General features: G+C 33.4%; 2 protein-coding genes across 5 annotated transcripts; one reads left to right on the top strand and one right to left on the bottom strand.

The window, feature by feature from the left end:
* Positions 1–909: 909 nt before the first annotated feature.
* LOC145561963 (protein PIN-LIKES 5-like) lies at positions 910–3,716 on the bottom strand. Of its 2 annotated transcripts, none has more exons than XR_014094246.1 (9): positions 3,579–3,716; positions 3,199–3,323; positions 2,971–3,095; positions 2,647–2,829; positions 2,466–2,564; positions 2,157–2,276; positions 1,916–1,968; positions 1,649–1,834; positions 910–1,546 (listed from the first exon to the last, which is right to left on the bottom strand). XR_014094246.1 is itself a non-coding variant. In XM_081622099.1 (9 exons), the coding sequence occupies exons 2-9, from the start codon at positions 3,314–3,316 to the stop codon at positions 1,422–1,424; spliced, it is 990 nt and encodes a 329-aa protein (XP_081478225.1). In that variant the 5' UTR covers positions 3,317–3,323; positions 3,579–3,716; the 3' UTR covers positions 910–1,421. The 2 variants fall into 2 exon arrangements, 1 of the variants encoding a protein (XP_081478225.1); XM_081622099.1 differs by having other exon boundaries at positions 2,157–2,257.
* A 5,973-nt stretch (positions 3,717–9,689) lies between these two features.
* Positions 9,690–12,483, top strand: LOC145563164 (uncharacterized). Of its 3 annotated transcripts, XM_081623595.1 has the most exons (3): positions 9,691–9,916; positions 10,660–10,709; positions 11,205–12,483. In XM_081623595.1, the coding sequence occupies exon 3, from the start codon at positions 11,208–11,210 to the stop codon at positions 11,895–11,897; it is 690 nt and encodes a 229-aa protein (XP_081479721.1). In that variant the 5' UTR covers positions 9,691–9,916; positions 10,660–10,709; positions 11,205–11,207; the 3' UTR covers positions 11,898–12,483. The 3 variants fall into 3 exon arrangements, with proteins under 3 accessions (XP_081479720.1, XP_081479721.1, XP_081479722.1); XM_081623594.1 differs by lacking the exon at positions 10,660–10,709 and having other exon boundaries at positions 9,690–9,968; XM_081623596.1 differs by lacking the exon at positions 10,660–10,709.
* The last annotated feature ends 4,038 nt before the right edge of the window (positions 12,484–16,521 follow it).

The following is a 16,521-nucleotide window of genomic DNA, read 5'->3' as shown; positions in this document are numbered from 1 at the left end:
CTCCATTCGATCTGTTCCTCAATGTACATAATTGAACAACAATATACTTGCTAGCTTTATGTTAAATTACAAAATTAACAATCAAATACAAAGTATTATTTTTATACAATACATCAAGACAAATTTAACTAAATCACACATGATTATAATTTTTTTTAATAGGTACCATTATACCTAGTACTTTGTATGATAGAATCTTTCAAATAAATAAACATAAAAATTTAGAGTAATTCTCATTTAATTATTTACATTAAATTGAAAATAAATAAATAAAAAAAAAATACTATTTTAAATGACACACATCAAGACAAATCTAACTAGATCAATCGTTAGTACAAATTTTCTTACTACCAGTATATTTATAATAGAATCTTTCAAATAACTAAACAGAAACTTTGGAGTGAGTATTAACTATAGCTAATGACTTATGAAAAATGAGATCGAGTAGGTTAATTTGGTAACCAACTCCTATCCCTTGAAATCAAGGGAGTAGGTCCTAGTTCAATCCTCAAATTCATTCCTCACCTATCTTTTCTCCAATGGTTTTAGAAGCTTGCTTGTTGCTTGTAATTTTAAACCACTTTGTACCTTTGTTTCTTATTATTTACAATAAATTTTTTTTTTAATTTGGTAATCGACTGGCTAATGGAGCATATGAAAGGTATTAGCTAGGCTTATTTTAGCTCCACAAAGCTAACTATTACCTTAGCAAATAAAAAGGGAAAAACAAATTATTTGACTGGTAATAATTAGTCAATTGTTAAAGTTGCTCTGTATTGAATTTTCCTCTCATCAAACATTAAAATGCTCTTGCAATAGAATTTAAAGTAATGGGGGAAATTATTATTATTTGGTGTTGATTGATTATGGTAGAGTTAATTTGTAAAAAAAAAAAAATAATAATAATAATAAAAAATAAAAAATCTCAAGCATGCATAGTTTTAATGATGAAAGTGTTTAATTGGAGAGTACTTTTAAACCAAATCCTAGTATATAACATAAATATGACCCAAATGTGGCCTTCAATTTTACAATATGAAGTATTATCTATGTCAATGATACATGACTTCATAAATCAACCCTTCCCCTCTAAAAGAGAAGGCTACAAAGAATGATACAGGTGTGATTACAGAGAATCACATATGACTTGACAAAATTGTTCTTTATTACATATATAGCCACCGCGTTTTTGTATCAGAAGCTTGCACTGGCACTAGAGTCGAAACTTATCCTGATATTAAACCGCGATGTAGAGTAATATGCATCATTTCGAATTACTTGTCACTTCGAAAATTCCAGTTGCTGAAAACTTGACTGCATGGACCATCTGTGACAAGTTTTTTTCTTTTCAGGACAAATGTATAATTCTGTGTGAATGATTAATCATAATATTATGCTTGCTTGCCCTTATAATGCTTTGTTTAGGATAGGATCCACATAAATACTGTGGACCAGAGAGTAAGTGCTAGTGCTGCAAAAAGATATGTCCAAAGAAATATCACTGAGCACTCTTCTTGTCCCACATCATATAATTGTGCCATAGTACCTGCAACAACCAACCAAAACAGACAGGAAAATTTAGTTGAACTCTGAACTAGACTTACTATATAGCAAGATGTTAAAGCTTAGGAGTTAATTGGTGACTAACCGATGCTCATGGCCGGAGGCAACGTGAACTGAAGCATCAACACAAAGCGATATAAAGGGTCTGATGGGAGGAAGCCAAAAGTATCAGCAGCTTTTACTACTCCAATTCCAATCACAGGAAGCAGCAAGTATTTGACAAATAAGATCCCAATAATCACAGTTGGCTTTACTTTTGATGATCTTAATCCTGTTCAAAACAAGTAATTAGTCAGATATTGTAATCCTGTTTAATTGGACTGTTAACTCAAATGATCTGATATTAATTTACCTTGTATAAGGTTTCCACCTAGTATAAGGGTGATAGAAGGTATTGTTCCATCCCTGCAAGAAAATTTATAAGGTATGTTATAGTTTAGTAGATGTTATTTTGTATACAGGCTTTGTAAAATTGAACTCGTTTTTTCTGAACTGCACTTGTTTTTGATGAACAAAACTTATATAGTTATTTTTGCTGAAACTGGATTTAATAAGCTGAAAAAAAGAGAGTTGAAAATTTCACCAAGACATACCCAAGCAATTTGAGAGAATCTTGTATCACTCGAAGTGGAGCTCCATCTCCTATGACGAGGCCCCTCAACCAAGTAGTAGCTCCAAAAATGAGTCCAATAATCTAAATCAAAAGCATAAAACTGCACAAGTTCATAGCATATAGGATCGAAAAGAAGGTAGTATTAAACATTTGGTAGTAGCATTTCAAGCAGATTAAGCTCGCTTTACCAATGATGCAAGGTGCTACATACAATGCTATTTCACCATACAAAGTCTGTAAAAGTTAAGTCTGTAAAAGTTTATGTTTATAGAGAGAACGAGTTACTCACTGCACCAAGGCTAGGAGGTGCCATTAGTTCCTCTAATATTAGATGTAGAAACTCTATTATCTTCCTCCAAAGGGGCTTGCTTTCCTTCTTAGGAGATACCTGATTTATTTATATAGGTCAGATAAGTGACAGTACTATTGTTATATTCTGTAAACATACTATACAGAAGAAAAGAACTTACAGGATGGCTTCCTGCATCATACCCTTGACTCTCTCCACTAAGAAGATGGGCCTTTACATCAGCTTCTAAGTCGTCATTTGGATCCCTTGCAGCCTCCTCTTCCGCGGCTATTAGTGCCTTAAACTTAATGGATGAACTCTTTACCAAGTGAAAAGTGTATGTCCATATGTAAAACCCCCCTAGCTGCAATAACAACAGCATGCTAGGTGTTTCAGTGCGAAAGCATGCTTAAGCCTATGATGCAAGCAGATTTGTCAAAATTCTTATCAAAAGATGCTCATCAATGTGTTACTAAAAACCAGAGGAGGAGCTATTTTGGCATACCGCCATTGAGAAAGAGGCGTAAGAAAGGCCAATTGAAGAACAAGCAGCATGGTCGTCGCCAAATGGACTGCCATCCTCATTGCAGATTGCAGGGAGTACAATCAGAACAAGGTTTCCCAAGTTTGCTGGGATATCAAAGATGAGATTATAATTTTTAGAAACTCTGACGAATATTGCTAAACTACCAAGTCAGATTTAAAAAAAAACTTAGAAACTGAATTTTGTTACCTGCTGAGCAAGAAGCAATGATTAAACCTTCAAGATGTAACCCAGGTTTCAGAATCTTAACTGTAATCCATCCAAGGATTCCTCCAATTAAAAACGTTAGCCCTACATTAACAGGCATAAACCACCTGCAGTTTGACATATACCATATTTCAACATTTGTTTTGTTATTTCATTTTTTGTACATATTCCTCCAAAATTAAAGTACACTAAAATGTATCTATATATCAATATATGTATGTATGCAATGTATGCTATACCCGCCTTCTAAATTCCTTCGATAGGACTACAATTTAGTTACTGGAAAGAATTTCAATCCATAATCCATGTATGAAAAACAATTAAATATGTACGAGTACATAAGATATAGTCGCGGGACTTACCTTATTCAAGGACCTCCTAGCATCTGCATTCAAAAGATTACAGTAGCCAGTTGCCAAAAATGCTCCTAATCCACTGATTATTAGCACTTGCAAAATGGGCATTGATGCCACTTCAAAGAGTGACAAGAAACCCATCTTTAACTCTTCTTTCTTTCTAAGTTCTGCTCAAAAGTTTCCAACTTTCTCTATGTTTTTCTAATGAAGCAAAAAAATTTCTGCAAAAATGTTCAATGATGATTTAATTCAATATTTTAAAATTTTGGCTAAATTTTTTCATAAATATGAAGGGTGTTTTTTTTTTTTTTTTTTTTTTTGGGGTCACAAAAACAAAGAAACGAAAATAAATTGTATGATTGAACTTACAAATTGGTGCAAAGTGCAAGAAATATCCTTGAAATCGACATCAACAGTTCACTCTCTAATTCATAATCATAAATTTAGCAATAAGCAAAACATTTTCTACGTATTTCTTTTTTTTTTTTTTTTTTTTTGTTGGTTCATGAGAAATTGCAAAAACAACAAATAAAAACGTGTTTTGGTAGGACTCTAGGAGTAACACTATACCTAGAGTTTTTTTTATACATACAATAGGTGACCCAAAGATGATGATGAAAAAGTATACTCGTTATAACGAAGCAATTGGAATCGATTCATATCCAAAAGCCAAATTCGGTCAATAAATAATAGTAGGAGAGCATATCTTATTAAAAAGTAAAGAACACATAATCTACAATGGGATATACATCACATATTCAAACAAATTCCTGATGTATACTTGTGCTATATATTGATTTATCATACAATTATACAAATCCTAATTTTGTGGTGCGTTTTCTTTTAACAGGTCTAACTGGTCAACAACTTGTTATATCAGATGACACGTATCAAGTTTTGATTGGTCTAAAAATTACTAAAAAAAATGAAAATATAAAATGAAGAAAATGTGGGAGCCACCAGCTCCAACCACCGCTGGTTGCCAACCCTCTTCCCTTCCCCACCGAAAAAATCCTTATGCCACCCCAAACCACCCCTCCCTTCCTTTACCTCAAAAACCGGCTGATCACCTTTCTCCAACCCTAGAAACCGCCCCCTCTCTTCCCTAACCCTGGAAACAATAATGACTATTTAATATACACTTTTGATAATTACGGAGTAGAATAACAATAGTGACATCGGGATCGGAGTAATCAATAACAAAATTCTGTCCATGTGATAAGTTTGATGATGACTAACCAACAAATATAGACAGGAATAATAACACTCAGCCCCAATATTAATTACGTTCATTCACATTGTTAAGCTAGTTCGTCCAGTGTAATTACAGCTCATGATTACTACATGAACGAGTTTCATACTTTTTTATGTAGCTGGCCAACCAAAAAACAAATAAAGTTGGATCCAATATTGAATATTGGTCAATAATCATGAAAAGACACAAAATCTATCTACGTCTACAATATTGGCGGCCATGATCTGATTGCGCAACTCCAATAATTTAATCCTATCCAATTAATTGACTTTCGTTTTCTTTAGCGTACCCTTGAAATAAATGTCATATTCTTTAGTAGTGACTGATGATATATACCTGCCTGGGCCTGGCTGCCCACGTCCCCATATTCCTCTACAGTTTTCCAGAACATAGCTTGTTGGACCAAGGATGTGGACTTGACCTATTTTGTAAGGTATAGTCTAATCCAGAGTGTGTATGATAGGTCGTAAGTTCAAATCACCTAATCCTATTCTTATCAGTATTTTACACTACAATTACAATGTGCTTATGGCTCATTAGCATAAAATAACTTTAAACAATACGAGTAACTGACTATCCTTTACCCCTAAGCCTAAATCATCGGGTTATAATATGTGAGTTACATAAAATGATACTCGTATGCAGAGTACTCCATTTTTAATACTCCGTATAACAAAATGGCCTTTGGTTTTTTTTTTTTTTTTCCCAAATAATAATAAATAACTTTGGTTTTTCTATAAAATGACCTTTTTGCACCTACATTTCACACAGTGACCATTTCCCACTTGTCTTTTAATTTATGTAATTTTTTTTCTTACAATAAATACCATCAATAGGGCCCCTACTTTTTTCTTCTAAATTATTGCAATAAAAATGTGCAACTAAGGTAATGTATGCCCAAAAGACTTTCATTTTGAAAAAAGTGGGTCAACAACTTGGCACAACTTGGCAAATAGAGCTATCATTGCAAAATTACATACTGGTACTCTTTGAGAGTGAGAGATATTTTAATTGGTTAGAGATTTCCTCCTAATTTTAAAAGATTTGGGGATCGATTTTCTTTCCTGTCCTTGTGGCTCTCTCAACTCCCAAAAAAACGCATACTCTGCATTCCTTATCTCAAGATTTTACAAGTTTTTTGGGAGAGACTACAGGGTTGTTGGAGGAAGTACTCCATATTGTTTTTAAGGATAAAGATGACGCTACGTCGTGAAAAGTTGAAATTCATACATATCCAAAAATAAAGTTTTATTCCACGTAAGCCCACTGAAAAAAAGATAGCATGATAAGCATGTTTATATACGGAGTAGAACAACATGATTAGCATTGAGTAATTTTTGTACCTGATTGAAAGTTTTCTCCATGGATTTTTGTTGTTGTTGTTGTTCGAACGAAAAAAGATGCTTAGGCGAATTCTTATGGTTTCATAATCACTTAATTAATTAATAAATGTGACTGATTCTCACTCACACTATCAATTACGGAGTATTAATTAGTGTGACTAATATATGGTACTCTCTTGTCTGAGAATATTATTTCATACATCTCAATTTAATACGGAGTAAGAATTTAACTTTGATAATTACTCCGTACCGCTTATAATTAAGAACAATTATTGGGATCTTAAAATTACTATTGCCCACTCTCTAATATCACGTAATTATGTACTCCGTACTACGTAATATACTAAACACACATATTTTAATTAGCAAAAGTTAATAAACGTCCCGAGGACGTTGGATAAGCTAGCTAAAAGTTGAAAGATTAAATTAAAATGAATATTAATTACACCTATCAACGCGTGATTTTGTCATATTTTTCCAAATTAATACCATTTTAGGCAATATTTTAAATGCCTATCCAACGTCCCAAGGACGTTCGTTAGCAAGATCTATTTTAATTTATTGGACGAAATCGTTACAAAAACAGGATGTACAGCAACAAGGGTCAATGAAGTATTAATTAAAAGTAATTTCATCAAAATGACAATTGTCTTAAACTTTGTATTAGCTATGCTAAGTTCTGTTAATTAAAGATAATTTTATTGGCTTAATTGTAATAATGACATTATTTTTTTTGCTAATTCCGAGCTCAATACGGATCTTTAAATATCAAATATTTTTCAAATGCAAACCGATGAAAAGGTTGAATTGGGTTATAATTTACAATTTACAAGAACTTTTAGGCTGTAATTTGCAAATTTTTTTTTTTTTTTAAATAGCTGAAATTTACAAAATAGAAACTTTAAATGGCATTGACAAATTTTTCAAATAAAAATAATCATTACTTTAGAAGTTAAAATCTTATACGGAGTATTTGTAATCACATAAATTCATCTATATATCGCGTTATGAATAAAAGCCATTAATCTACAGCAAGCAATTTGCAGAATCTAATCATTTTTAGCATTATTTAGTTTGCTGGTTTTATAATCTCATCATAGAAAACCGCAAGAAAAAAGGAAAACGTAACCAAAAAAAAAAATGATGCATGAAATCATAAACGCCTGAATAATTAACAAGCAAAAACTGATAATCAAGCAAAACGAACCTGTATACACGAATCTGCACAAAAAAAAAGAATTGAAATTGGCCTTCAAAATTTCATGTCATTGCCTCATTGGAATTTATGATATGAAGAAGAAGATAAATAATAAGCTTTTATATATATAGTCGTATAATCTACGAAGTATGATATTGGGTGTTATAAATTATGAATTATGAGTAGTATATATTTGGAGGTGGAGAAAACAAAAATTGAGAGAGAAAGCTAAAGACCGTGGAAATAAAATGCAAAGACACGTATATATTCCAAAAAACTGGGGTTCATTATTATTAATATTACCTTTTTAGCCAGGCTTTGCAAATCTTTTGTACAAGTATTATTAATTTATTTTGTATCTCTCTAGTTGTCGCTAGTTGGAGTTCAAATTGAACCAAACTTAAATCTTTATTTATTTATATGTTTTATTTATTACGAAACCTTCTCCCATTTTTTTCCTCGTTTATTAGGCTTTTGATTTTTACAAAATTTCATATGTAGTTGGTCATATGCTCATATCGTATAGCCAAAATTACTAAATTAGAGGTTAATTGGTTGAGCAGAGGTTAATTGATCAGAAATACTTGGTCCGTTAGAGGTTTAGGGGTTATTCTTAGGTCAATTGGCCACATAGAAAATGCGTGGAATTTGTTTTTATTCTTTAATAGTTTCTTACGTGAATCTCACTTGCAATATTGTTTTTCTTGCGTATGTCGCCCAAGTTTTATACTTGTATTACTGAATGAGTCATACTTTGTATATATCCTCTTTGGTTTAGATTGATAACATAGATGTAAGCATGTAACTATCGTGTAACTATCATCCGGAAACTAATATATTGAGATTATGAGAATGTGAGATTGTATCGGATCGTAGTTGTTTTTATCATCGTAATGTAACCTTCTCTAGTAGAGTAGTAGTATCATTCAAATTCTATATATCCTACTTACATATCAAATTTCATTAAATAATAATACTATAATTTAACTGTAATTCACTATTTTAAAAAAAATCCATGTAAAATATATAATTTGTTTTATATAAAGGAGTATGTACTTTTAAGATATCAATTTTTTATTATATTTTAAATTAAAACTTTGATAGTTGAACATAGTTATTAGAATCGCGATTCAGATCGTAGGATCGAACAATCCTACAATCCAATTTTTACCGAACAATCCAGATCATTAGCAAAATCGTAATTGAGGTGGATCGGGTAGGATCGTATAGGATTGGTAGGATCGTATGATCCCATCAATCCTACTCGATCCTGCAAATCAACTAAATTGTGAGAAATTTAGCCCAAGTTTAATAGGATCATTGTAGAATCGGATAGGATCTCATAGGATCATGGAGGATCACACAATCCTATTTGTTCTGCTACTACTAGATTTTTAGGCTATTTAGGCCCTGTTCTCTTCACCTTAAAAAAATAATATTAAGTAAAAATAATTTCAGTTCAGTAAAAATAATTTCAGTCCAGTAAAAATAATTTCAGTTCAGTAAATTTCAGTTTTCTTAAAGAAGAATTATAATAGAAAATCAGTAAAAATAATTTCAGTTCAGCAAAAATAATTTCAGTTCAATAAAATTAATTTAAGTTTAGCAAAAATAATTTAAGTTCAATAAAAATAATTTCAGTTCAGCAAAATTAAGGTGAAGAGAATGGGCCTTAGTAGTATTATAAGTTATTTTTTTGGTTTGTATTGTCTTAAACATGGTTAATGATTTAATTTCAAAATTATTGGTTTTAGTATCAATTTTACCCCGAATGACATGTAATAAGTATTATTATTGTGTTTATCACCTCTTTTACGGGTTTGGTAGGATCTTACAATCTGATTTACCGATTTGATCCTATCACCCTTTTCTGATCCAAAGTAGGATCCCGATCCTGACCATTATAGTGACATTACCAATATGCTTGAAAACATATATACATAATTGATTTTTTTTTTTTTTTAGGGAAGTGGAATTTTATACGACGACTTTCATTAGGTGTGTTGCACCAGTTTATATTATATAACATAACGTTATACAATATCATCTACACTATGTACAATAATTACCAAATTAAGTTTGGTTTAATAGCTAGGGTTGAAGTGTCTCACCAGCGAATCAAAAAATAATCTATAACCCATATTAACATTAAAACTTCCATCAACTTGCTCTCTACTGTGCTTATGAACAGTGATTCTTGGTGTTATTACTCTACTGCCCCCAACAATAATATATTACCCAATTTGCCCTTTTTTTTTTCCCCTTTTCTTGTGAATGAGATAGTAATATACGAGTAGTATGTGTGGATTGTTTGTTTCCAGCTGCTTCTATGGGCCACGTTGCATCTTTGGTCAGTGTTAGCTGCTTTTTCTGATGAATGAATTTAAAAAAATTTATTATTACGCAACTATTTTTTTTGCACAACCAATTGTCTGGGTTAGGTAGGGAGGTGTCTTCAGAAGAATGGAAGTCGTTGCCATGGCGGTGGTACTGCTCAATGGTCGCCAGAAATTGCTAGAGGAATGGTGGAGGAGGCTCAGGCAGCCGCGTAAGTCACGAGATTTGTGGACATGGATTTCATTGTTGTATTTTTTATTTGGGTATAGTTCATGTTTTGGTTTAATTATAGATTAATAACAATATTTCATTGTTAGTCTTGTTAATTTAGCTAGCATTGTGTTTGTTGTCGGTGGTCCCAAGTTGCAAATTCCAATTTTTTTTTTTTTGACAAATTCCATATTTTCTTGCTTTGTTTTAGTGTTGCCTATTATCAGAGTAGGTGACTTAGGTAGTAGCACTTTTGTACGATTACTTTGACTGAATTATTTTTATTTATTTATTTTTTTAAAAAAAAAAATTAAATTAAGGCGGTGTTGTTAGCTAGGGTTGGGAATTTACTCTTTATATATATATATATATATATAGATGTCTGGTGTTGGATGAGCGTGTGCATGTTTCTATTGTGGTTGCTGGTAGATCAGGATTTAAATTCAGACAGTGTTCTATTTGTAAGTGCTTGTACTTTTGCACCGAACTAGAAGCTGGTTCTATGTCATATGCTTTGATTTCTTGGACAACGATTGCAAATTCAGACATTAAACATCGCTTACCTAAAATCTCTACTTTTATTATCTTGACCAGTGCATTATCCGAATTGGACAAATCTGGAAGTACAAATCACTTGAATATAACACAAAATCCATACATTCAACAAAAAATACTGTTAGATTGTGCTGTTGTTGCAATCCTGATTAATAAGTAGCTGATTATTGTTTCTTCTTTACATGGCAGGGATTTGTGTAGGAGTTGTTGTTCTATCATTGTAGTGTGATTCTTATTTGGTATGTGTTCTTCTTACAGTTCTAAAAGGCTTCATTTGTGTAGTATTTTGACTGATTTTGAGTTTCTTTTATTTAATGACTGGTCTATTCCCTGTACAAATTCCCATTTCCTTTGGTTTTAGTAGACTGTGTTGTATGTTTACTGTTATGTTCCATGGGTAAATTCACTTAGATTGTTATCATGAATGATGCTAAGGTTGGAATTATGTAATTACTGGTCCTATCATCTACCTATTTTGTATATCTATGTATATACAAGCAAATGTTTTGAATAGAAATTTTGATAAACATTCTTTTCTGCTTATTTTGTTTTCTACTTTTTGGTGGTTTATTTTTTAATTTTTTTTTTAGAGGAGGGGGGGTGGTTTTAAGATTTTGTTTTTACTTTTCTTTTGTATAAGTTTGTTTGTGTAGTTTATGCTTTTGAAAAAGCCATGATGAAAAGGGCCATTCATCGTTTACTCATAGTCCTTAACGTGGTTATTCTTGTTACAGGTTATGGCTGTAGCACCACGCAAAGTTTTCATTCCATTCCAGCCTCTTTTGGAAAAGATAACTGCTTGGTTGAAATTTTCAAAACCAGTTTATGGCTTCATAGATGTAGCGAAGCATAATGCGTGTGTGCGAGTGAATCGACCAAATAGTCGATTTGGGTTTCTGTTTTACAGTGGAGAGGTTGATTCAGCTGATGAATCTCGTGAGAGGGCAGCTCATAAAGCTGTGCATAGACTGATTTCTAGGTTTGGAGTTCGGGTAGCTGATTTCACTTACGATAGAATTAAAATGTATCAGCTCTGTACTAAGCTTTACAAGCACAAATGTGCTGAATTAGTACAAGAGAGGAGGGGGTCATGTAGACCTGCTGGGAGAGTTGACTCTGGAACGCATTCAGCATTGGACTATGCTGATGTTTCACTTGACTGTACACAATTTCTAGGTGTTGTTGTCAGGAAAACTGGTGCTTGTGCAACTGCTGTTGAATATACTTGGGTTGATGGCCATGGTTACATAGCCTGGGTTGTGGTGACTTGTCCACCTACTAACATGAGGAAGGAGTGTATTTTCAGCGAACCTTGTCTAACAGCAGCCATTGCTCAACAGAAGGTGGCAAAGAGAGCAGTGTTTTACATTGCCTGCCAATATAATTTAGAGATAGTTGATGCTAACTATGGTACTGCAGCAAATTAAAGTAAGTGAAGAATGCTCTTTGGTTCAAAAGAAGTATTTCATTTTAAGAGAACATCTTGACTGTCTAAGAGAGCAATCTAGACAATCTGAGCCTTTAGACGTTGCTGCTAATGCTGAGTGTGTCACTCCAACAGATGATGTAACAAAGATCCTTGTTAGTGAAGTACCTCCTCCTTGTCCAATCAAGCGAACCAATGTTGGAAATGTTTATCGCCCAACAGCCTTGAGAATTGGAACATCTGAAGGCCTGGTGGCTGAGGCTGATATTCCTGAAGTAGAAACACTTTTTAAGAAGCCTAAGTTAGATTAGATTTATGTTGTTGTAGTATGTCATTGTTGTATTTCAATGGCTTTAGAATAAGCTTTAGGTCTTATTAGCTTCCCTTTTGAAATTAGAGGTATTGGAAGACAGCCAGTTTAGCTTTGGTTGTTAGTTTTACTTTGCTTTTTTTGGAAGGTTGGGGTACTTATTAATGTAATGTTACCTTTTGCTAAGGGAAGCCTATTTTGCTTAGGAAGTTGTACGCAGAGCATGCTCTGAAATCATGTAATCATTTCCTTAATTATATGAAAAAGTACTTATTCACTATGTTTTGTACTTGTGCCCTTGGTGTTTAATGGTGTTTGTTTATTGTTTGAAATTATATTCATTGATATAAGTAGATGATAAAGTCCTGAAATCATTTATGGTTGTTAGGTTACTGCAGATAGCTTAATTGCCTTTTCAGTAATCACTTTGCAGAATTACATTATAATGGGTAATTCCTTCTGTTCTTTACATGTTTTGCACTCATTATATCAAAATTTTTTTATACTTATGGACTATACTGATATCAATAATGTGAACCTTTTATTGGAAATTCCTTTTGTATGGTAGATTGTAATTCTGGAATACCGCGGTTATCTCGTAAGAGTTGTCAACGATTAAATCAGGCTGCACAACACTCATCTAAATCATCATCTGTTAGGTACTGAAACAATGATTAGTATTTACATTACAATTAGTTCTATGTTTCATACTGACTACAGCAATTTAACTTCTACATATAGTCCATCAGTACATGATTCAACTCAGCTTATTCGAAGAGTGTCTAAAAGAAGACGTTCATTTGAAGAATCATCTGAAATTTTCAGATATAGGTATACTATTGTTATTAGTTATAGTTCTTTGTCTCATATTTACTTATAATTTAGAGGCTAATCATTACTCAGAGAAGTACTTGTATTCAAAACTTGTCAATATTTGCCTATAGACTTACCCAAATTACTGTGCACGTTGTTTATTTTGCATATGCAAATTCTGCATGCCATGCATTGTCCATTTCTAATTTACTACATCTACTTTATGCACTGATTAGAATCATAGCCTTCAACTTCATTTAATATCCTTTCTTTTTGACATCTGAGGGATGGAGGAAGAGCAGAAGAAGAGAAACTTTAAAATTTATTGTTATTATTGCCTTTGTAAATATGCAGTGAACAAGAAAGTGGTAGTACATCTCAGACGCAGTTGACTAAACGTAGTCAATGCATTGAAAAAAAATGGAAGCATACATGCAAAGAGGTATGTGTATATAAATATCAAATTTAATGATAATTAGATTAATTATATATTAAGTGTCTTTGATTACCTTGCAGTGGAAAAGGTATTACTGTGGCTAAGAAGGTGGTCAAAAAAGCCCCTAAACAGAAAGAAAAGTGTATGTTTTAAAATTGCAGCTACTCTGCCTTGTTTTGTATCTTAGAAGCTTTTATGTACATCCATTTATATCTTGTATTGTACATAGGTATACCTGCTGCAATGATTGGTCAACCGCTACCCAAAAAGTCACATACTTTGTGTGCACCTCATTATTGTTTAAAATGTTGTGCTAAAAAATTTGAAAGTGAGACCGCCCATTTCTGCTGCGGTGATGGAGATATCCAACTAGCCGTAAATGAGTACCCTCCCGAACTTATTCGCTTATTCACATCACTGGAAGAAGATGCTATACACTTTTGAAAGTATGCTCGGTTATATAATAATCTATTTGCATTTAGTTCCATAGGTGGAAACTTTGATGCAAGTACATACAAGGGCATTTATGTGTTCAAGTTGCATGGCCAACTATATCATTTTGTACCTGATTTATTACCTGATGATGGGCCACCTAAATACTTGCAACTGTATTTCTATGATTGCCAACGTGAAGCTGAGAATAGGGTTGGGTCTTTTCCAGAATTAAGGCAAGATATAATTGATATTCTTATGAGTGTTTCTCAGCAGAATCCATATGCTGCATTTTTCCGTTCTTTAAAAGAAAGAGATGTAGCTGAAGACACACGTATTGTATTGAATAAAAATACAGTATATGATCAACGTGTGTACAATGCCCCAACTGTTGATGATGTTGCTGTTATTTGGCCAGACAGTGCTTCATCAAGTGATACTTTAAGCCCTCACATACTTGTATCTGGTAAATCTTGTGAATCTCATCGAATCTATCACAAATATGGGTGTTATGATCCATTACAATATCCATTGTTATTTCCTCGTGGAGAATGTGGTTGGATGCAAGGGCTAAAGAAAACATCTCATGCTGACAGAAGACAAGCAAGTTTATACCCTAATCCAATAATGTCATGCGCTGTCCACACTGTTGAAGACTTGTTGAGCCAGGAAGAAATACGTAAGTACATGATTATATTTATGTTCAAGTGTATTATTATATTCTATTACTTAATAAGATGCATTTATAATTTACAGGGGCAAAGAAGAAGCATACACGTGCTGATAAATTCATTTCTCCAAGAGAATATTATGCATATAGATTGAAAATACGGCCTAACAATTTCTTGCTCAGAGCCGGTAGATGTTTACAACAATACATTGTTGACATGTATGTCAAGATAGAGAATACAAGGCTCGACTATCTGCGCAATAACCAGTCAACCATTAGAGCTGATTTATATCAAGGAATCCTTGATTCTCTAGATAGTGGAGAAACTAAAGCACACAATGTTGGTCGAAGAGTAATCCTGCCTCCAAGTATCATAGGAGGTCCTCGGGATATGAAAAAACGGTATCTTAATGCCATGGCTTTGGTGCAGAGATTTGGTAAGCCTGATTTGTTTGTCACGATGACATGCAACGCTAACTGGCCAGAAATAAAGTCTGAATTAGCACCTGGTGAAGCAGCACAAGATCGTCCTGATTTAGTAGCACGGATCTTCAGAATAAAATTACTTACATTGAAAAGAGAAATTATGGAGAAAAAGGTATTTGGTACGGTTGCAGCTATGGTGTATGTCGTAGAGTTTCAGAAACGAGGCCTTCCACATGCTCATTTCTTGATAATCTTAAAACCAGAATTCAAGTTAAAGTGTCCTGCTGATTATGATAAATTTGTATATGCTGAAATTCCAGATACTTCTAACCCTATTCTTCGCAAGATTGTTCTAGCACACATGATGCATGGTCCATGTGGCTCATTAAATCCGCATTGTCCATGTATGCGGAAGGAAGGGCAAAAACTAAGCTGTAAGAATAAATTCCCTAAACCATGTGCATCTGAAACAAGTACAAATAAGGATGGTTATCCTATATACCGAAGAAGAAACACGGGGGAAAATGTCACTATTCATGGTGCACAGCTAAACAACCAATGGGTGATTCCTTACAATCCTTATTTGTCCATGTTGTTTGATTGTCATATTAATGTCGAAGTTTGCTCTACAATCAAGGCAGTAAAATATCTCTACAAGTATGTTTACAAGGGACATGACAGGATTTCTTATAATTTTCGCCCTGCTGATGATGATTCTGTAGATGAAATTGAACAATATCAGTCAGGAAGATGGGTTTCTCCATGTGAAGCTGCTTGGCGAATATTTGGTTTTGATTTGTTTGAGATGTCTCCATCAGTATTGCCTTTACAAGTTCATCTCCCCAATATGCATACGGTTCATATTTGGCCACATGAGAGGCTAAACACTGTTATTTCTGACTCTAAGCGTTCAAGGACTCAGCTAACCGAATTCTTTGCAATGAATGCTGCAGTAGAAGGTGGTACTGGTTATCTATACAGTGAATTCTGTGAACATTTCAAATGGGATGCAAAGGCTAAAGAATGGACTGACAGAGCTACAAACAGATATGCAGTAGGAAGATTGGCTTTTGTATACCCCGCAGAAGATGAACGTTTTTTCTTGCGCCTTTTATTGTTGAACGTTAGAAGTCCTACATCTTTTGAGAATTTACGAACTGTAAATGGTTATGTTTGTCCTACTTTTCAAGAGGCTGCTCTTAAACTAGGCTTGATAGAAGAAGATGATGTAGCAGATTTAGCTTTGACTGAAGCTTCTAAAGTTCAACACCCAGTAGCCTTACGTCGTTTGTTTGCAACAGTGCTCATATTTTGTCAAGTGAGTGATCCATCTGGTTTATGGAACAAATTTTTCCCTTCCTTATCTGAGGATTTTTATTACAGATTTCCAAACGATATGCAGAAAGTCCATCAGCTGACTGTTAGGTCTCTTGAACAACATCTTGAAGCAATGGGAAAATCATTATCTACATTTGGCTTAGATCATTTAAATAGCCAAGTTGATGATGGTTTCAAAAGAACAAAGGATATTATAGATG

Source organism: Chenopodium album, chromosome 10 (genome assembly GCF_948465745.1).
Source record: "Chenopodium album chromosome 10, dcCheAlbu1.1, whole genome shotgun sequence".
NCBI lineage: Eukaryota > Viridiplantae > Streptophyta > Magnoliopsida > Caryophyllales > Amaranthaceae > Chenopodium > Chenopodium album.
The sequence above is the reverse complement of the archived record's forward strand: the minus strand, read 5'-3'. Positions and strand labels throughout refer to the sequence as shown.